The following is a 23,210-nucleotide window of genomic DNA, read 5'->3' on the forward strand; positions in this document are numbered from 1 at the left end:
TAATATTTTGTGTTGTACACATTAATACAGTAAAGCAAAAAAATTTAGTAGTAATAAAAAGTATTTATTTTCTTAGGTTATGTTGTCTTACGTTATGGTGAATCATTATTTCTTCTTCAGTGTCGATAGTTTACATTAAAAAATGTACATTAATGTATGAAGGACAGGGAATATCTTTTATAACTGGTCACCATTTCTTTTAATTATAACACCTTTTAATCACCTTTTTTTAATCATCATTTGATACAAATAGCATAATTCAATAGAATACTATACAGTACAATTGTACCAAAAACATTGACATAAACTAGACAATTGTTTACATACAGTAAGAGTGTAGAGCTATGATATTAAAGTGGACAACATGGCTCAGATAATTTTGAAGAATTTGATGAGAAATATTTGAGTTCATATTAAGATCTCTTAATGTGAAGAGACATTTTTTTGCAGACTTTGGTAAAATCTGGCAAATCTTAGCACAGTGCGAGACATTGTTTGAGACATGCCATGAATTTTCAGTATTTAAATGAGGAGGCCAGTGCATGTCTGCTATTGGTAAATGCCAATATGTTGCCTATTCAAATCCAATACATCACCTGAGGTAACCATTCACAACATAAACAGTGCCCTGTTGCAAAATGGTAATATATTACTGTAATCCTAATGCTCTGCCCTATGCTCTGGTACATAATGTTATATTCCATTAAGAATTCTCAGAAATTTAACCGAGGAGATTGACTGCTGTATCCCCATCAGGGCTGGCCTTTGGGTTATTCTATAACAATCATCAGTTATCTGTTTAGGATTGTATGCCGTTTTTGAACCAAACTCTGATTCCAAACCACTGTTCATATTGGTAGGTAGGTTAATTAGATATCTTTAGGCACTTTTAATTCATTATTATGAGTTCTATCTACAATGGAAAAAGAACATTCTGTTAGGGATTGTGAAGGCAATATGCTATGTCCATAATTCGATTTGAACCTTCTATGAGAATATTTTATGAACAAGAGACGAATGAGGTTACCGTCTAGCATTTTAGAGCAATGTAATTTACGACATATGGACATTAGATAAAGATATGCATTAATGGAAGATTAATGAAATGCCATTTCCAGCGTGATTCTCAAAGGGCTGTTTATCCAATAAAGGCTTTGATTGGTCAGTCTGAGAGAGAAAATTATGATTCAGGCAGTCAAACTCAGTCGGGTATCTAAGGGAAATATAATTCCCTGACTTTTATAGCAGGGCTCTAGACAAAAATTAAGCACTTTGGAGCCAAATGACTTGCCAAATTATAGATTTGCTCTATATCCGTTAGATGGTGATCTTCATGCTTACATTAAGTTTACCTATAAGTGATATATGGACCACTAGCTGCACCAAATTGACATGCAAAAATGATGACCTTGTTTTCAAACAGGTTTTCCAAATACTCCCACATATTTTTGTCGCTTCCAAGTTTTCTGATTTACTAACACATGCAAGACACGCTCAGATTATTTTAGCTTGTTTATAGAGCAAATGGCTGTCAGAGAGACAAGTGTGATCCTTTTTTTTAATTATTATTATTAATCTCCGTATATCTGGCATGTAGTGGGGACATTATGTGCATGATTTCCCAAGAAAATGCTTACTACTTTTGGTATAGTTTTTCATAGATATGTTTTGTGGATGAATTTTGAGAATCCTTTGCAGTAGTCAGAGTTCCACAAGGAAATGCTTTAAATGCTGAAATATAAAATTTGAAATGCAAATACATTTCCAAAATAAATTATGTGTCTTATGTGGCCATGAAAATGCATAAGCGGCATTCTGATGGTTGTTTAAATAGTGTGCATGTGTGTAAATTGACCATATAACTAGGATTGAGCCCTACATAATATCAAGAAGTCAACACAGCAGAAAGAATTCAACATTTATGGAAGTAAAGTGGGAAATGGAAAATCACACATGCGCACTATAAACTCTGTCAGTTTCTATACACCAATTTAAAATATCGACTACTGTCCCTTACGTCTTCATATATGCTCTCAAGTACATTGGGGTAATCCCGGAGTTTGAAGTAAGAGGGAAACCCCACTATTACAGCGCAATTCCTCTGCAGGTCGCAAAGGAAATTTAAGGAAACAAACAAAAAACAACTCTGGAATATCTAAAAATATAGTCAAGCAACAGAGAAAAAAAAAAGCAAAGTCGCCCTCAAACGCCAGGTTTGTTATTTGCACAAGTGTCACAGGGAAATTACATTGCTGTGGAGAAAGCTGTTTACTGACCAAGCCGAATTTATACGGGGGTAAATGGAAAGCCGCTAATGCAGTGCATGTAAATGGGAATGTTGCTTTCAGTCTTAAGCTTCTTAATAAACAGCTTTCTGGTGTCTATGTAAACAAGCTAATTTATTATATTCACTAAAGAGCCTCAGTGACTGACCCTGTGGCTACAGCATCCATTTCCAAGGTACCAATTTCCTCGGAATGGGCTATTTTGTTCTCTTGAGCACATGGGATTTGCAAATTGCTTTTGTGAAATTCAGGTGGGTTTGCTTAAATTCCATCATGACTTGGAAACTACAGAAACCTGACCATTGACGCAAATTAATTTTGTCAAATTTTTTATCACCCTTTTCGTACTCAATTTTTTGTAATTCTTTTCAGATCAGCTTCTTGGTGTTACAAAACCTGCTAGATTACTGGACTAAACATTGTCATTCCTGTATCTTGTCAAGCATTAATATCTTCCATACCTGTAGCATGACAGTGGACATGGATGAAAGTGTCTTGCCAGTCATGTGCATATCCAAAGCCAGATTAAAATTGACTGAGTGCTTTTAGAAAAAGGGAAGGCCTCTTAAACCTTAAACGCACAGCTGTGTGTGATAAGTGTCACCGCGCTGGATATTGCACAGATCAGGAAATACTGATCACTGCATTAGTACACGTCGATAGCTATTTTAAAAACTGATTTAAGGACTTCTGTTTAATGACAGCTGTTTATGACACATGTTCTTCTAAAATCATATGGTATCTGAATCTGAAAAGATTATTTGATATTCATGGTCTTGAATAATAACCATGGTGTAATTGTGGTCACAACTTCACCTGGCAAAATTTGGGTTGGAAAATTAAGGATGCTAAATTAGCCAGCAACATTTTGGAAAGCAAAATGGCCTTTCTGACATAATCTAGGCTGGGCCAATGAAATAATTATACAGCTTGGCTTAGTTGTTTATATCAAGCCAAAGAAGAGATGTAAAATCAATTGACAAATTTGTAAAAATGGTGAACTGCCAGGTTATTATGCAAGTGGAGAATTCATGTAGTTCCTGGTTTGTCTATCGTTGCGTTACTCAGGTTATGGGAAGAGCCACTGAGTTTTTCCATCTGGTGTGACAGTACTACCTCGGCTTACCTTGCGAACACACACAAGCAGACATGGTAATGTCGAACAGTTAAGACTTTGCGCTCTTTCAACAATGATAAAAACTCTGCTGCCGATAGCCTGAAGATAAACAAGCAGGCAAGTTTTTCCTTAAACAGAATGCTTATTTTTTTATCTGGAAGGATGATGTGCTCTTATTTATACATTCAATGGATACTTTTCACAATAAGTAACATTTATAGGAAAGAAAAATGACAAGTGAAAGTTCAGTCATGAATCCTTACATGGCACACTCTTTAAGGTCCTTTTGAATATGTAACCTGTTAGCCAATTAACTTGCCCTCCTCCTCCCCAACACCACGGGTCTAGATCTGCTTTAAAGAGGATGTATGCATCTAATTGCGAAGCAGCAGCATGTCATATGTGTCTAATTATGCAGCAGTATGTCTTACATGCTCAACGTGGCATGTCTACTGTATGTATGTTCTTGCAGTACCCTTCATAGTTGGTCTGCAGCCTAAGCAGATCTTATCAGCCAAAACTGAACACACATACTTGTCATATCCATTATAATAGTTTAAAATGTATTCATAGAGTTATCATGAATGAAACAATATTAAATTGAGAGCTATGTTATTCACATTAATTTAAAGCTATATACGGTACTTACTGTATGTCAACAATTGTCTCGTTTATGTCCATTTTTATGTATTGTATAATTCGTATCAACTTTGTCTCAGATGTTCTTTTAAGAGATTTTTTTTTTTCATGAATGTATATTACTGAAATGGTTTCATGCACATTGACAACAATTTCATAATTTTCCTGTGAAACTCTGGAACTGCCTGTCAGAATTGCAATTCAGTTACCTTCTTGATTTCTGACTAATTACCCCATGCTTGTGTTTTATTTTTGGATAAGAACACACTTGATGTGAAAGGCTGCAGTAAAAGTGCCAAGACAGAAATAAAAAAAATGTCTTCTCTCGGTCTGAATGGTTAAGAGCATTCATTGAGAACTATCTCCTTTTACTGATACTCTTAAAAAGTAGTGTTCTTCAATGGTTCTTTTGCAGCATAGGTTTAGCAATTAACAATATTCTTATCAAGAGCCATTTTGCTGTAGAGCGTTCTTGAGTTGGCTATAGGGTTCTATGTAGATTAAAAGAGCCCTTGGTGGTACTAACATTATAGACCTCAGGGTAGATGCAATATTTCATTTGATGTGAATGACTTGCTCACGTCACATCTATTTCACCAATGTTTTCTGGAGTTTTACCCAATTGTTTGGCATATTTTTAGCATTTTGGTTTAAAGCACCTGTGCGTATGGTTTTCTGAAAGTAAAGAAAGAAAATAAAAACATTATAATGGTAAAACCAATTTTGGTTTTAAGACATAAGATTATATTCAAGATGTATTGAGTCAACTAATCAACACTGATTAAGGTTCTGCAAAGGAAACAATCTTAAAATGAGATTGTTACGTATTGTAACAGCTCCCTATTGTGTCCTTTTGTAATGTTCCAGATGTTTTTGACCGTGTACCTCAGCAACACTGACTTCACCGAGCTTCCTATCACACCGGAGACGCTGTGTCGAGATGTGGTGGACATGTGTAAAGAGCCGGGGGAGGTGGACTGCTATCTGGCCGAGATGTGGAGAGGATCTGGTATGTGCTGACAAGACCAGTTTTTGTGATGTCTTATTAAAGGAATGTTCCAAGTTCAACACAAGTTAAAGCTAAATCAACAACATGTGAAGAATAATGTTGATTACCACAGAAAATAGTTTAAACTTTTAATAATAATAAAAAAAAAGAAGCAAAAATATTTGTATCAGTAAGGCACTTACAGTGGAAGTGAATGGCCCGGTCCATAAATTTTCAAATACTCAGTTTCAAAAGTATAGCCACAAGATGTAAACATTATATGTGTTAACATGATTGTAGTGTGATATAATTGATTCCAGGTTTTATTGTTGTTACGTTGCAACTTTACACAGGGAAGATGAAGCGATTTTATCACACTAAATTCTTGGTCAAATGTATTATGTTTATGTCTTGAGGCTATACCTCTGAAATTGTGTGTATGTTAATGTTTGTGGACTGGCCCCATTCACTTCCACTGTAATAGCCTTACTGTAACTGTGATTTATTTTTTATTTTTTAATAAACAAGTGATTGGATAGTTGAAATTCTTTTTTCTGGTAATCAACATTATGCCGTAAATGCATAATTATATATTTGAGCAATACAATTTGAATGTGCCATATTTATATAGCTTCACATATTAAGAAATTATTCACCCAATAGTGAAAGTTCTTTCATCATTTACTCACTGTAATGTCATTCCAAATTGAATGAATGTGGAGCACAAAATATGACATTTTGAAGAATCTTTACGCAACTCTCTGCCATACAATAAAGCGTACAGTGACGGCAGGGACTATCAATATGACTGTCATAGTCCCATGTAAGCTATAATACATGTGCACTATATTCCAAGTCACAATCAGTCCCAAAATGTGAGAATCAATGGTAAAAAAACAAGTTTGAAAAGTTTGAATACACACATGCACGAATGAGATTTGAGAGCTACTGCGGAGGCCAAGATTTCTTGTGAATCACAACTTTGGCTATGCCTAAGTACAGTAAGTACTCCTAAATCCCCTTAATGCGCATGCAAAAAATCGCCGTTCGTTGTATGGTATAAAACGCACAAAAATTCCGAGTAAACTTCCGTTGCCTTTTGAAGAAATGCAATGTAAAGGTTGTACAAAGTAAAATTGATCTTTAACAATGCTATCAAAGTGAATAGCAGGCACAACAAGGCTACAACATGGGTCACCATCTTGATTGTTTCTGGTTGAATGGATCACATGACTGTGTGGGGTCATTCCTATGTTCGCCAGATTTATATGGCACATAATGATCACATGACAAAGGGTCCTATGTTCCATATTTATGAAATATAAGGGGGCCTGGTTAGCTTAGAGTATTGACGCTGCCAACCACCCCTGGAGTCGCGAGTTCGAAACCAGGGTGTGCTGAGTGACTCCAGCCAGGTGTCCCAAGCAACCAAATTGGCCCGGTTGCTAGGGAGGGTAGAGTTACATGGGGTATTTTTATTTTAACTTGAAACGGGTCAAATTTGACCCGAACACAATAGGAGGGTTAATGTGTGTTAACAGAATATTGAAATGGGGAACATAGGACCCTGGAAACATAGGACCCTGGAAACATTGGACCCTGGGAACATAGATACGCTCCCTACTGTGTCACATGACAACAAATATATCATTGTTTTCGAAATTCTACGTTATCCAAGTCCACACTGCATCGTGTAGTTGGCAATTTCAAATGTATCCACTTTGGAGCGTTTTCTAAATGCTCCGTTTTCGCTGTCAAAAACGCTGTCTCAGTTTGGATGGATGGCCAAAAAAGATAAAGATGCGTTTTCAAACAAAAATGTATTAGTCTGGACGTGGCCTAAATTTTTGTGTAAAAAAAAAAAAAAAAAAAAATGCTGATTCATCACTATCCTCATTTGAATGATCCCGATATCAATTATTACATTTTTGGGGATTTTCTCCCCTTTTTCTCCCCAATTTGGAATTCCCAATTCACTCTAAGTCCTCGTGGTGGTGTAGTGACTCGCCTCAATCCGGATGGTGGAAGACAAGTCTCAGTTGCCTGCACTGCAACCCACGCATCTACCCTCCCTAGCAACCAGGCCAATTTAGTTGCTTAGGAGACCTGGCTCGAGTCACTCAGCTCGCCCTGGATTCTAACTCACGAACTCCAGGGGTGGTAGACAGCGTCATTAGTCATTGAGCTACCCAGGACCCCAGACCCGATATCAATTCTTTAAATTACAAGATCAATCTTCTACTCCATGCCAGGTGTGCATATTGGCGATCACTGGTTAATCATGTTAATCAGGCCAAAAAGAATATAAATTTGAGAAACTACAAAAATAGCGAAATTCTTAAAGATGACTTTTTTCCCCTAATTATTAGTACCCGCTCGCTGTTTGACTGACTGACAGGTGGCTTATGTGTGCATGTTTTATGTAAGCGTGTGCTCTGAGATCGCTCAAAGAGTTGCGGTACACTTGAAAATTCCAAGTTATGTCTAAAGTGAATGTAAACAGAGGACCAAAAAGGTTTGTATCAAAATTTTGGATTTGAGGTGTCAGTGCAGCATAATTGACCTGCTGCTGTCTAGTATGCCATTAATATATATCAGTTTGTTGTAGTATAAAAATTGGTATTGAGAATGATCAGATTGGTTTAATGAATAAGCAAAGTAGACATTATAACTGAAATATAGCTACATTAATTGCAATTGAATCCAATCAGATCGAAATTGTATCCATTTGGGAAACCTGTTTTAAAACCAGCCCTAGTCTGTTCTTAAAAACAATGTAATGATAACTTTTTTTAATTGCCTTTATTTATTTCTTCTGGTGACCGTATGCTTTCATTGTATGGAAAGAAAGTAGGCTTAACATTCATCAAATCATCTCCTTTTCTGTTCCACAGAAGCACAAAGTCATTGCAGTAGTGCATCACTGTAGAATGGAACTTTGCCACCTAATTTGCATCCCATGTTTCTTATTGGTTGCTAACTTCCTCAGAGCGTGTGATTGGTAACAGCGAGCGAATCATTGAGGTGCTGCAGCGCTGGGGTCAGCAGAGGGCGGAGGTGCGATTCTTCCTGCGACATGACCGAGCACCTGGACACGATACTGGTGAGAGATAGTGAGATTACATGGGACAGTCTGATTCACCTTGACTTTAAATGTCTAGTGTATGGAGGACTAGGGGTGCTACTTGAAAATAAAATGAAAAAAGGTTTTCTCTCAATGATACTCATGTGAAAGTATAATCGGTATTGTAATTTGTGAGAGGAGTCACCAAAATCTAAATTTTCAAAAGCAAGCTTTATGAAAGTAGTGGAGGTGTTTGTTGTCAATTTAGGGAATGTTTATAATTTACCATCTGTTGTATAGTTGGATGGTGATTGGAATATAGATCAGTTCTTTTTATGTAAAATCACAGGCCCATTCGATTACATCCTCTCGTCCTCTGCAGTCTGCTGTTATGGCCATTGCCATTGTAGCAAATGGGTGTGAATGTCATTTCCTTTTATGGTAGTCTGTGGATAGAGGGTTGTAAATATGACATGGTATTGGCTGTGTTGGGGTATGAATAATTTACTGCAGATCGGCTTGTTGTGTGGGAATGCCTAAGGGGTTTTGGAACGAATCAGAATGGATCTTTATCTTGTGTACTGTAAACATGTCCACCCAAAGAAAAATGGTATTGCTCAAAGGTTTCCCTTTTCATAGCTCAGTTATGTTTGATTTAAGTATCAACTTACTATACATTTCAGATGTTTCTCTTCAAAGTCATCAGGAGAAAGGAAAACATGAGATACAAATGAGACACATCTTTCCATCTAAACTGAAAATGTTATTTATGCACAAAATCTCAATAGCGCAACATTAATTTGCGAATAGCCACTGTGGCTCTTTTATTAAATGTAGTAAATTACTTGCGGTTTAGAACGCACAAACAAAATGCTCTGACTAGCCATTCCTATTCGCTCAGAGGCACATGATGTTTTTGATGAGCATCTAAACATAATCTTATTCATGCATTTATCTAATCAGCCAATCGTATGGCAGCAGTCCAATGCATAAAATAATGCAGATATGGACCAGGAGCTTCAGTTAATGTTCACATCAATCATCAAAATGTGGAAAAAAATGTATATCAGTGATTTTGATCGTGGTATGATTTTTGGTGCCAGATGGTCTGGATTGAGTATTTCTGTAACTGCTGATCTCCTGGGATTTGCACACACAACAGTCTCTAGAATTTACTCAGAATGGTGCCAAAAAACATCCTGTGAGCGGCAGTGGAGAATGGTCAGACTGGTTCAAGCTGACAGAAAGGCTATGGTAACTCAGATAACCACTCTGTACAATTGTAGTGAGCAGAATAGCATCTAAGAATGCCCAATATGTCGAACCTTGAGTTGGATGGTCTACAACAGCAGAAGACCACGCCGGGCACTTTATTAGGACCATAGTGTTCCTAAAAGTGCTCAATGAGTGTACATTTATATAAATTCAATAGGAATATATTTGATAAACGTGTTTCCGTCAAAGTTTTTGTTCATGTCATCTTACCAAATAAACAATTTACCCACCTCAAGTGAGTTGTTTTTATGCACATTTTGGAAAGTTGCGCGTCTTGATGTTTCCATCCAGCATGTTTTATGTCATATCCCAAAATGGCAAAAAAAAATAAATTGTGGATGGAAACCCAGCTACAACGATACTTGGGCCGTTCAGACTAAATGCATTTTTGTGCTAAAAACTATACACAGTGCAATGAACAGGACAGAATTCGGGTGTCTCAAGACGCATTTTTAAAAGTTTTTTTTAACTTGGCACTGCATGTAAAAAAAAAAAAATTCCGGCCCTGCGCGAGACACTGAAAGAACATTACAGTACGGCACAGCAGTCAAACACTTTTAAAAAAAACATTGCTGTAACACAGTTAAAGATGGGCAAGGAGATTCAGATGGGCAAGGAGGAGACGAGAACCGGCTTGTCAATATAAATAATAATTTAATGGAAACTTAAACCAAAAGCACAAACATAAACACACACATGACGGACATGCCCGTAATTCTCTCTCTCTCTCGAACCAACGTCACTGGCCACCTTTATCCCTCGCGCGTCTCATCAGGCCGATTGGGGACCGGGCGCGCGATATTTTCCGACCCAGCCCTGCCCCTCTCCGCTCCACAATTTCTTAATATGATAATATGGTTAACAAAAAACGTACACTAATGCCTGCTCACAAAAAAACATTTTAGAAAAATGTACTTTAGTGTTAACATGGTACAGTGGTTTATTAGATGGTGATATACCATGGCATTTTATGTATATGGTTTTGTATGATCCATGAACATTTGACAACCAGAAAATGTCCAAAAAAAATTGTCATAATTTTTATATAATATAGTATTTATCATTCACAACATAATAAACTTGATGAAACATTTGATTTGTTGTATTTCTTTAAAATAAATTTTATTTGCTTTTATATTATGTTGTCTAATGGTAAAAAAAAAAATTGTGCTTAATTTTTCCTATTTAATGTGCTGAAATTTGACCTTATAACTATACTTCTTTTCCTGTCAAAATGCATTTATTTCCTTTTTAGAAAAGAAAATATGTAACATTTTCAAAACAAAGCCTTCCACAGTGTAAAGATGGAAATGTGCTAAAATAACACCAATTCTAGTAACATTAAATGTTTTGCAAAGTCTAAGTGGGAGGTTGACTCATTGAAAGAATCAGTGCCCACATAGGATGTATATTCATTGCAATGGGCTTTAAATCACTTAAACTCTCATCCTCCCCAATATTGATCTGCCTGTTGACTGTGGCTACCCAATTTGCTACAGCAATGGTGAAGCTGCATTCATGGTTCGCATCAGGGCATTAAAGTCAGCATCAAGCTTGCTTTGAACTCCACGTGAAATGCGCTTGCTGACAAAAACGTCCCATTCTGCGTATTTGTGATAGTTAAGACTTGGTGTGCTTCTGTGCTAATTAAAATGTGTCCCATCTGGGCATGTTTTGTACAACAAATAGCGTTAAGATCTTCTTTCTCCATCATATGATCACTGACACTGAATCGCGCGCATGTGTATCAGTGTAAATACTCCAGACAGACACATTGCAAAGTTTCTGCCCTTCCAACAAGTGTTTATGCTGTATTAATGGTACAGTAAATGCTTTAATCCTTATTAGGAAAAATGAACGTGTTACACTTTTTCAATTAATAACATTTGTGAACTCTTTCTTTTTGACGGCTTTAACAAAAAACGAAAACATGGTTTTACGATGGTACCAAGTTTTATAAAACTTCAAACAACTTCCATAGCAACTTTGATAAAAGTGCTAGCTAGTGGTTTTTGTTTTTTTTAAAGCAAATATACCCTATTTGTAATCTCTTACTAATTTGTTTACCCAAAGTGTATAAAGTGAATCCTCCCTTTTCCCTCCTGAGAAGTTTAAACATCACAGTCATGTGAAACCATGTGTGCTGTTTCATATTACTCAGAGATAATTTAGCCCTCTTTATTGGACAAAGACTAGCTGTTACACAACAGCACAAGCAATATCACCCTTTGGACATGGCTTAACCTCACAAAAGAATGCCTTATTTATTCTGCCTTATTTTGAGCTTAATTTTAGTCAGTTACACCCAGCTGGGCTCACATAAGTTTTGTTTGTGGTTTGTTTTCACTTAGTATGGAGGTAAAACCCTTTGCTTGTGTAATCTGTAAACCCTGATTAGGACCCCTGTGGTGTCAGACTGTGACCGAGGTCATTTGTTGGCCATTGTTTAGCTTTTTTAGAGCGGTTTATCCGGTAACCTATATAAACATCGCTAGCAGTGCCAGTGTTGAAGTTATGTAAGTTGGATCCTGGCACCGACAGTCATAGGCAGGATAATTGAGTACTTTTGCTTGGGCCAAACAGTCATTATGTAATGAGGTTCACCCCAGTCCCTGCTCTGCCACATAACCTCACTTCTTCAGGCTAAATACATTGCACCTGGCCTTCATTGGTAGTTTGTTCAATTGTAGACTGATGTGAGCTTTAACTTGGTTTACACAAAGGGTAGGTTACCACATAGATTGTTTATTTTGTGAAATGTTTGCAATCTTAGACAAGGTCTTAATATATAATTAATAACTTTTGTTTTTTGTATAGATTTGGTTGTTAAAGGGATAGTTAACCCCAAAATGAAAATTGTCATCATTTACTCACCCTCATGTCGTTCCAAACCCATATGACTGACTTTCTTACGTAGAACACGAAAATGAGAAATTCGGAAGAATGTTCACATTGCTTTTTCAATGCAATAGAAGTTAACAGGGACTGAGGCAGAGGCCATAAAAGTGTTTTCCATATGACTTATGTGCTATATTCCAAGTCTTCTGAAGCCATACGATAGCTTTGCATAACAAACAGACTGAAATTGAAGTAGTTTTTCACAGAAAATCTTCGATCGGTTACGAGTAGGGATGTGCACGAGTAATTGATTAATCGAGTAAATATTAGACTAGTAAAAGCAATACTCGAATTTCGATATTGAAATTCTTTGTGCCTTTGCCTGGTGTGGGCATTAATGAAACAACTAGTTTATGTTGTTAAAGGAATAGTTGACCCAAAAATAAAAATTCTGTCATTATTTAAATGATTGTATTGCTTCAGAAAAATCTAATGTATGTTTCTATTTGTTTTATTTTTGTCCTTATTTCATCTAGATATTGTTGTTTATGCATAGTGCTAATTTTTTCATAAGAAAAACAGGTTCAAAGGTTAAGGTTGAATTAAAATTCTGTAATTCAAGTAATCGATTATTCGCTTTTTTATGTGATCGAGTACTCAATTACAAATTAGTTATGAGACACGCGAGATCCTATGGCATTCGGCATCATTGTCTTAAAGGAATGATTCGTGCATTACAATTAAGTTCAGTTGACCGCATGTGTGAAATAATGTTGATTTCCATAAAAATTATCTCAACTCTTCCTTCATTTATAAAAAAAAAAAAAATCCATAAGGTGGTTAATGGAGCAAGTTGTTAAATTTATTTTAGTTGGATAATTAACTTCATCTGTTTAACTACGAAAAGCTGGTAAATAATGTAATCTGGAAAATGGCGTAACGGCAGTAAATCCCTGATTTTATCACACTAAAATCATGTTAAGATTTATAATGTTTATGTCCTGTGGTATTACATAACATTATGCAGAAAATGCTGTTAATTGACTATGGATTGTTTTAAACGTGGAGCATTCCTTTAACACAGCAAGATTTAACATGTGTATGAGCTACTTTTATGGGGCTTTTTTGTCCTCCACCTCAGTCCCCATTCACTTCTATTTTATGGAAGAAGCAGTGTGAACATTCTTCAGTAATTCTCATTTTTTGTTATATGAGTTTGGAGTGACGTGTTGGTGAGGAAAATATGACAATATTTTCGTTTTTGGGTGAACTATCCCTGGGATGGGAGGATGTATCCTGCTTGTTTGCATGAATTTAAATGTATATTTGGTCTGTCCTAAAGTCTTTGTGCTTCTGTCTATGCAAGCCGTTATCTCTGTCACACTATTCGTCATTCTCTCTCTCTCTCTCTCTCTCTCTCTCTCTCTCTCTCTCTCTCTCTCTCTCTGTGTCTCGCTATCTCTCTCTATATGTCGCTGTGAACTCCAGGAGGTCACAGATCTGCAGAGCCTCTTGTCAGGAGAAATGCAGTAAAGGGAACAATGGACAGACAGATGGAGAATGGAGTGAGTGTTGAATTCCTTGTTGTTCCTGCACAATTGATTGTCACTAAATACATTTGTTTGTCCCTTACCAATGAACATTTATGTTTACAGCACTGAGGCCCAATAGATGTTCACTATAGCTAAAATAATGCTTTCATTTTTCCAGATGGTGCCTCCATGCATGGACATCACTCTTAGTGAGCTGCAAGAGATGGCGTCACGGCAGCAACAGCAGATCAATGCACAACAACAGGTCTTGGCCTCTAAGGTACAGTGCCATCTACTTAATGTTTGGAGATAAGGTAATTTGAATAGAATGACTTAGAAAGTAATACATGTTCATCATTATTCCTGCTAGTAAGAAAGTTTTAAACCAGCCTAAGATGGTTTTCTGGTCTTTGTTGGTCTCCCAGCCTGGTCAGGCATATCTGTTTGCTGGATTTGGAGCCTTTTTTTCAGCTGAAAACCAGCTTGGCCAGGCTGATAGACCAACTTAAACCAACATAGACCAGCATACCAATTAGGCTGATTTAAGTTGTTTTTGTTTTTAGCCCCAGCGTGAATAAAAACAGTTGACCAATACATTTAAAAAAATCTTTCTTAAGTCTGCGAATATATTTTAGTGAGATGTTGACCTGACACCTCACAGGAACAGCGACTGCATTTCCTGAAGCTGCAGGACCAACGCCAGCAGCAGCAGCAGATATCTGATCAGGATAAACTGCGACAGCTGCGAGAGAACGCAGAGAACCAGGAGGCCAAACTGCGCAGGGTTCGAGCTCTGAAAGGACAAGTGGAACAGAAACGCATCAGCAACAGCAAACTGGGTCAGAATCAGTCGACTTCAGGGAGTAAAATAGAAAATACAGGGACAAGAAAAAGAGGGTAGCATAGACATTTGCAGGGATAGGAGAAGTTAAAAAAAGGAAAAGTCTTCAACAAAAATCACTTAGACTTGCATAGGATGAACCTGAGCATTGGAGTGGGCTGTTTTGACTTGGACAGGTAAGCAACCACCAAGAACAGCTTAGCAACAGCCTAGGAATTCTTTAGCAACCGCATAGCAATACACTTAAAAACCACATGGAATACTTTAGCAACTGTGTAGCAATGTGCTAACACCCATTCTGAACACTTTAGCAACTGCATAGCAGTGAGCTAACACCCACTCTGAACATTTTAGCAATCGCATAGCAATGTGCTAACAATCACACAGAACACTTTAGCAACTGAATAGCAATGTGCTAAGAACCACTGTAAACACTTTTGCAACCATGTAGGAATGTGCTAACAACCACACAGAACACTTTAGCAACTGCGTAGCATGAGCTAACAACCACTCTGAACACCAAAGACCGAGATTATCAGTTTGGTCAGATAATTAGGTTTTCCTGCCAATTTTAATAATAATTTTCTTTAAATATGATCTATATTGAGGTACATAATTTGAAGGCTTGTAATTTGTTTTTATTTTATAATAAAAAATGTTTTAGGCCTTTCTCCAAGATCATTTATGAGCATGTCATTTGTTGTGGTCCATTTGCCCACTGATGCAAACGTTTTATTCTACTGTTTCTGTTATATAAACATGCCATTAGTGACCACATTAATAAAGGGAAACAATAACAAATGATCATACTATTGGCCATGAGAACTTAATTAACAAGTGAAGAATATTCCTCCATTTGTTTCTCTCTCTGTCTAGTGGAGGAAATTGAGCAGATGAACAGTCTGTTCCAGCAGAAGCAGAGGGAGCTGGTGGTGGCTGTGAGCCGGGTGGAGGAGTTGAGCCGACAACTGGAGATGTTGCGTGGTGGTAAAGTAGACATGCCTGTCGATGCCGGACCGAGCTCCTCTGGAGAACTAGAGCGACTGTATAAAGAGCTTCAGGTAGCAAATTTACTCATATTGAAACAAATTACTTGTAGCTGGAATCTTGCAACATTGCCTGGTTAGGACATGCTGTTAACAGCTATTTTTGCTACTGTACCTTTGCTACTTCTATATGTAAATTACCTCTTTTGTGATTTGCTGACCCCTGGAGACTTATTGTTCACACTGACATTCATCTGGGCAGGCTCAGTACAGTACATAATACTAATAAACTTTGGAATGTAAAAGTTGGCGGTATGCAAATGTGATGTTATTACCAAGATGATTTTTGAATGAGCCAATTTTGCAGCTTAGTTTCAATAAATGATCTGGGTGGACTGAGGTGGGAGTTTTTTGTAAAGAATTTTAATGTTATGACCCTTTTTTTAATAAAACACCTTTGATGTTCTGGCCCATAAGTCTTTTCTACCTATAGTATGCATCCAATAATAAACAGGACACATAAACTGTAATGAGTAAAATTCAAGATTACAGTTGTAAATCATAGCCTCAAACACAGTCCCTCTTTTGTTCAAAAAATGTCACTGTTCTTCAGCTGAGGAATAAGTTGAACCAGGAGCAGAGTGGCAAACTCCAGCAGCAGAGAGACAATCTAAACAAGAGGAACCTCGAGGTGGTTGCCATGGACAAAAGAGTAGCTGAACTGAGAGAGAGACTCTGGAAGAAAAAAGCTGCTCTTCAACAGAAAGAGAACTTGCCTGTGAGCAACTTTTCTTTACATTAGCTTTACATTCCTTTACATTTTTTTTTAGAACAAGTTGCATTTACTTGAGAAGAAAGTTTGTGTAAGACATGACTTGATTTCAGAGAAAATACCTGCAAGAACTTTTTTTAGTTGATTATACAGCATATATATGTATATGTGTAATTTTATTTTATAATTGATTTTTACTTTTACTGGTATTTAGAATACAGTTACATTCAAAAAGTATTTTGATTACTGAAGAGATTACGTTGCACTTTATTGTCATTTGTTTCATTTAATATTTAGTGCTTTCAGATGGAAAACATTTATAACATATAAATGATGTGATCCAAAGTGCATTTAACAGCGGTGAAACACTTTCTTATGATGTGTTACAATCATTCGAGCAGACAGAGAAGTATGTTTGAAGAAAGTTTGGAGCAGAAGAAATAAAAATAAACCTTGTGTAAATTGTCAGCTTTACGCTAAGCTAAAATGCTATTTCTAGCCATTTTACATGAACATGTTACCAGACACAATCATATTTTATCAATAAAATTCACGTTGGATCATAATTTATTTTTCCAGTAAGTCCTTTGATATGAGGGCAAAAATCATATTCTTGATAATAATCTTTGTATTGTTTTCCTGTAAAAACATCTAAAAATCCTTGAAACAAGATCAATTTGATTTATTTTGTTTCAGAAACAACACTGCATAAGATATTTAGGTTTTTCAGAGAATGTATTTTTAACATCTGTATTTTGTCTTACTGTACGGAAAGATTTATTATAGTCAAAACAAGTGAACAAATCTAGCAGTGCTGAAGAAGTAATCCAAAGTATTTAGAATACCTTACTGAATTTGAGTAATCTAACAAAATACATTACAAATTACATTTTACAGCATGTATCCTGTAATCTGTAGTGGAATACATTTCAAAAGTAACCCTCACAACCGTGTAAAATATATATATATTATTTAACTTACACATCATTAAATATTGTTCAATTTATGCTTTTTGTCAATTGGGTAAAAAATATATAAATCTATTATTGTATTTTATTTGATAACTATTAATTTGTTTTACCCTATTGGCATCTTGTTTTTTCGTGTTTCAAGTATAAATCTTTTTTCTTTTTTTGAGGCTTCAAATAAAACAAAAATTTTAGATGGGGTAAGAAATATATAGTTTTTATTTAATGAGAACAAAAATCTTGTTTTAAGAATAAATGTATTTTTATATTTATGCTTAAAATTGTACAAAAACAATTTGTCAATGGAATAAGAATTATATACAGTTTCAATTTAAATAATTGTATTTTATAATCATTTGTTTACCTCACTGGCATTTTTATTTTTTAAAGGACAAACCTCATTTATTATTATTATTTTTATTTATGCTTAAAATACAACAAAACAATTTGTCAATGGGGTTAGAAAAATAAACTTAATTCATACATATTCTCTGAAATTCTTATTATCTCAAGCTACAGTATTTTGCTTCCCAGGTAAATGTAGCTTGTTTTGAGGATGTTTAAATATTTTTACTAGAAATCTAGGCAAAATACTGAAAGAAAATGTTTTTTTTTTGTTTGTTTGTTTTTTTACATTTTACAAGAATTTCTTTTAGGCACAAATGTATTTTCTGACATACATAATTTCAAGATTTTTTTGTTTCAATATCTTTGTTTCCAGCAGCCTGAAGGGCAGAGCTCTCAGTCTACTGGCCCACCCCGGGTTGCTGCCGTTGGACCGTATATACAGACCACCCCAGCCCCTCCAGTTCCTCCCAGGCAGGAAATTCTGGTGAAGCCTGCTTACCCCGATGGCACAGCCACCCTTCCCAAACCACTCACCAAACCCACCATAGGTACATGTATATGTGTATCTGCAGTACCTTTACCACCATCTTGCAAAACCATGTGTATTTGTGTTTGATTGTATCCGCCAACTGAGCCAGTAAACCCTGTCTTTTCCTGATTCTCTCCAACCACTTTCCCGATGCCAGGTATTGGTTTCCTGACAAGTAAAATTTCCAACGCTGAAACCAACAGCAGCTCCCATGTCCACTCCTCCACCCTTCCCCGCATGACCAGCCACACCTCCCAGGAGAAAGGTACAATATGCCTTTTTCTAACATTTAAAGACCTGCAAGGACGCAACCAGATATTCAAGATTTGTGGGGGTGGTCCATTATTGCATTCGAGAGCTTGGTCTGCTGCCTTAGGACCTTACTTTCATCCTACCTCCACCAAAGCCAGCATCTTTCAGCTTTTAGATGAAGCCCATTTGTAAAAGTTTAAGATTGGTTTATTCAAAATCCACATTGATGGTTCAGAATTCTAAAGGGAACAGGTCGCCCTCAATGTATGTTCTCTAATTTCTGTCATAGAACCCGAGGCCGATTTGAGACCACCACCTTTGCCCTTGCGCAAGAACCAGAGTAGCGAGGACCTCTTGAGGGATGCACAGGTACTGCACTTAGTGTAAAAATGTGAGATATTATGCAGTAAATTACCACAAATGCCTAAAACTCCTGAGATGTATGTTGTAGTCATATTTAAGCCAAGTTCAAATAAACTGAATGGTTATTTGCCTGAGAAGTTCATATTTGAATTTGAGGTTCATTGTATTTGAGGTTCAGCAACAATTCCTGCTGAATAGACAAGCTTAGAGCAGCATGAATTTCCATGCTGGTTCAGGCTTGTTTATGCTAGTTAGTGTTAGTTTGGTGCGATCTAGCTGCTGGACCATGTTTGCAAATGGTACTTGATCCAAGCAATCCATCTTTGAAATCTTGTCTTCCTCTCTTCATCACTAGTCTGCTGGTAGAACATTCGGGAAGGTTCCTCCTCCAGTTCCCAGCAAGCCCAAACCTGCTCTATCAGGCCAGTCGACCTTCAGCAAACCTCCATACAGCACCGGCACCTTCCCTGGCAAAGCCAGATCAGCCAGTCAGAAACCTCCAATGCCCATTCCATCTCAAAGTAACGCCTTACCTTTACCTTTGCCCCCTAAACCGGACACTTTACCCGCCGCAACAGTCCCTCCTTTCACATCAGAGACTTTGGCAGGGAAAGAATCTTCCACCACCCTCCACAAGCACAAGATGGGGGCAGCGAGTAGTGACATCATCTCGATGTACACCCAGCACAGCACACTTGGGAAGGGTTACCAAGGGCAAAGTACGTTGATTCGTTCACAGCCTCGATGTAAGTATTGCCGCCTCAACAAACATCTTGTAATGGAACTTGATAAGTATCTAAGATACACAAGAATAATACTATGTTTAGTTATACACTCACTAAACACTTTATTTGGAACACCTGTACACCTACGTATTAATGCAATTATCTAATCAGCCAATCGAGCGGCAGCAGTGCAATGCATAAAATCATCCAGATACGGGTCAGGAGCTTCACTTAATGTTCACCTCAACCATCAGAATTGGGAAAAAATTTGATCTCAGTGATTTCGACCATGGCATGATTCGACTGCGGCATGACAAACTAGCCCGACTGCTAGACTGCTATTTCTGTAACTGCTGATCTCCTGGAATTTTCCGGAGAATGGCCAGACTGTATTGAGCTGACAGAAAGGCTATGGTAACTCCGATAACGACTCCGTAAAATTGTGTTGAACCTTAAGGAGGATGGTCTAAAACAGCAGAAGACCATGGCAGGCACTTTTCAGTGTTCCATAGTGTTCCCAGTAAAGTGCTCAGTTAGTATATATCTACTATATACAGTACTTTAACTATAATGTTCCTAAAAGGCTCTTCAATAAAGCCATTAGCAAAGTATATGGTAACAATAAAAGTAATTTTGCAGTTTATGATCATGTGATCTTGGGTGACATATCCTTGCTATTATTTTGAAACCCAAGGCAATTTATTTAAGATCTTGATGGCAACAAATTGGAATTTGCTGCCATGATATCAAGGTAACATTCAAATAAAAAATAAAGTGGCAAAGGGAAAGTGTTCATTCCTTTGGTATATCTATTTGTAGAAATTAGGTTCCAACTTCACACAAATTGCTCTGTGTCTGTAAATGTAAACACAAATAAGAATTTAGTCATTAAATAGTGTGTGTTATCAATATTATGCAATGGTATACTACCTATGAAATGAGACCCAACTGTTTTATAAACTGCCTGACCCTCACTCATACCCTCTCACAGTATACGGTAAACCAGTCATCCCATCCAGCGGGGGGCAATATCCCCAGGACAGTAGTTATCTTGAGAAACCTAGCGGTCTAGATGGTGAACAGGTGGAACAGGGCCAGGAAATGGAGCGTGCTCCAAGACCCCTTAGTCCGACCAAACTGCTACCGTTCATCTCAAACTCCCATCGGCTCCAGAGCGACGTCGACTTGGAGGCCCTTAGAAAAAGACTGCACCATGCGCCCCGACCTCTTAAGAAGCGCAGCTCTATAACGGAACCTGAGGGACCTGCGGGTCCCAACATCCAGAAGCTCCTCTACCAGAAGACTACATTGGCAGCCATGGAGACCACTACCGGCACCCCAACAACATTCTTTCAGGCAGGGGCAGAGGATGGAGGCCGGCAGGCTGATGCTGAGGGCACTAGACCCCAAGAGGGACCCCATGATATGACAATACCTGAGTGTGAAAGAGAGGAAGAGGATCTGACCCCTCCACCCCTTCCTCCTCGAACTCCTCTCCTGAATGATACCACTATTAACAGCTCTGGACTGAAGGAACCACCCGTGAAGGAAGATCTGGAAGTCTATGGTCCGGCTGCACCGGAGCCCTATATTGAGGACTACCCACCTTATCCCCCACCTCCATATCCCAGTATGACAGAACAGGAGGTACCAGGGGAGGAGAGTGCCGAAATGAAGGCTCCAGAGGTCACTGGACAAGTAACGTTACCGCCGGTATGTATTACTACTTTCTGTAAGGGGAAAACTACATTCATAGCGGACTAAAGGGGCATTCACACTGACAACAATTTGTCTTTTTAGTAGATTACAAGCAATCTTTAGATTTGAGTCAAGTATGGCCACAGATAATGAGAGAGAGGGAGGTTGAAGACATGTCAGGTCAGCAGAGATTCCAATCAAGCCATTCATTCTGGGCTGTTGCTTAGCAACTAGCCACACTAAGATTCTTTTCACTGCACACAGATCTCATTAAACATTTAAATGGTGCAGAAGTGGCAACCAATGACCCTCAATTGGGCATTTAATATGCAAAATGGAAGAATGGTTTATTTTGAAGTTAAGCTAACACCTGGTAAGATTTCTTGATGGCCAAGAATCTTCCAGCTTGCTGCATAAAAACATATATATACCACATATAGCCTATTAAATTGACAAATATACAGTACATAATTCAGGCTGATAAATCGGCCAGTATTTGGGAATTTCGACATTGAAAATTTGAGCTCCCAATTGAGTCAGTTAAGAATCTACTTACAATTGAGAATGCACATTTTCTGTTTTCAGATATTTTTGTGAATTTAGTATTTTAGTTCATATTTAGTTAATATTGGGAAATAAACTATAGACCAATATATCAGCCGGACTGATTAATTGGCCAATATTTTTAGAAGGATAAAGCTCTAGCCATTGTTCCAAAAAGGGGTGGGAACCAATTTAGGGAACCCCTTACTTAACACTTTCCTTAACCTTAACTGTGAGTGGAAGTGACGCCCCCTTTTGGAGTTGCCGCAACCCCATTTTTAAGTAGCCAAGCCCCCTTTCTGGAGTATTTCACAAAATTAAAATTTTATGTACATCGAATTTTCTGTTGTTAAATTATATCATGAATATCGGCGTTTATATCAACAGTGCTACTCTCTAGATATCGGTATCAGCATCGACCAAATGTTATTTGGAAATATAAAAATAATAAATATTTCTCCCCAATTTGGAATTCCCAAAGCGCTCTTAAGTCCTCGTGGTGGCGTAGTGACTCGCCTCAATTCAGGTGGCGGAGGACAAATCTCAGTTGCCTCCACGTCAATCAGCGCATCTTATCCCGTGGCTTGTTGAGCGCATTACCGCGGAGATGTAGCGCGTGTGGAGGCCGATGCTATTCTCCGCGGCATCCGCACACAACTCGCCACATGCCCCACCAAGAGCGAGAACCACATTATAGCAACCACGAGGAGGTTACCCCATGTGACTCTACCCTCCCTAGCAACTGGGCCAATTTGGTTGCTTAGGAGACCTGTATGGATTCACTCAGCACGTCCTGGATTCGAACTTGCGACTCCAGGGGTGGTAGTCAGTTTTAATACTCACTAAGCTCGCTGACTTTAGAGTGCAATATATAGTTTATTTCCATATTATTGAACATAAGCCTATCAGTGAGCTACAGTTCATAGCAATCCATTTTGCAGCTGAATTTGTCAATCAGTCCAATATTTATTATAAGGGCTTGTCTAAGGACGTGTCAATGTACACCTGCATCAGACGGATGCTTTTGGAGCATCTCTGTTGCTTTGCATCATAAATATAAATATACTATATAGATATAAAATAAAACATTGAGATGGAGAATAAAGATATTTTTTAATTGCTATAATTAAATTGTGTTGCGTCATGTAGCCTATTTTCGGTGTATCTTTATTTTATTGGTTATCGTTCACCCTGCTCTCTAGATATTGGCATCAGCATTGGCTATTGAAAAACTTGACATCAGTCGACCACTATTACCAACTATCTGGCTGACCATCTATCCAAACTTTCTTGTTTTTCTTAGGGCAAAAGGACAAACCTTCGTAAGACAGGCTCTGAGCGCATCAACCATGGGATGCGTGTGCGATTTAACCCATTGGCGCTCTTGCTGGACTCATCTTTAGAGGGTGAATATGACCTGGTCCAGAGAATCATATATGATGTGAGT

General features: G+C 37.6%; 1 protein-coding gene across 2 annotated transcripts in view; it reads left to right on the forward strand.

Annotated features, from left to right (window-relative positions):
* The window catches only part of tp53bp2b (tumor protein p53 binding protein, 2b), a 36,703-nt gene that overhangs the window by 8,186 nt on the left and 5,307 nt on the right, over positions 1–23,210 (forward strand). The window contains exons 2-14 of one of the 2 annotated variants that reach the window (XM_052123517.1): positions 4,909–5,050; positions 8,019–8,132; positions 13,695–13,771; positions 13,917–14,018; positions 14,400–14,577; positions 15,456–15,640; positions 16,179–16,343; positions 18,030–18,201; positions 18,340–18,447; positions 18,724–18,803; positions 19,153–19,543; positions 20,514–21,235; positions 23,067–23,204. In XM_052123517.1, coding sequence (XP_051979477.1) covers positions 4,909–5,050; positions 8,019–8,132; positions 13,695–13,771; positions 13,917–14,018; positions 14,400–14,577; positions 15,456–15,640; positions 16,179–16,343; positions 18,030–18,201; positions 18,340–18,447; positions 18,724–18,803; positions 19,153–19,543; positions 20,514–21,235; positions 23,067–23,204 — 2,574 coding nt within the window. Of the gene's footprint in view, positions 1–4,908; positions 5,051–8,018; positions 8,133–13,694; positions 13,772–13,916; positions 14,019–14,399; positions 14,578–15,455; positions 15,641–16,178; positions 16,344–18,026; positions 18,202–18,339; positions 18,448–18,723; positions 18,804–19,152; positions 19,544–20,513; positions 21,236–23,066; positions 23,205–23,210 lie in introns of both variants that reach the window. The other variant, XM_052123516.1, reaches the window with a different exon arrangement.

This window comes from Xyrauchen texanus, chromosome 50, assembly GCF_025860055.1.
Source record: "Xyrauchen texanus isolate HMW12.3.18 chromosome 50, RBS_HiC_50CHRs, whole genome shotgun sequence".
NCBI lineage: Eukaryota > Metazoa > Chordata > Actinopteri > Cypriniformes > Catostomidae > Xyrauchen > Xyrauchen texanus.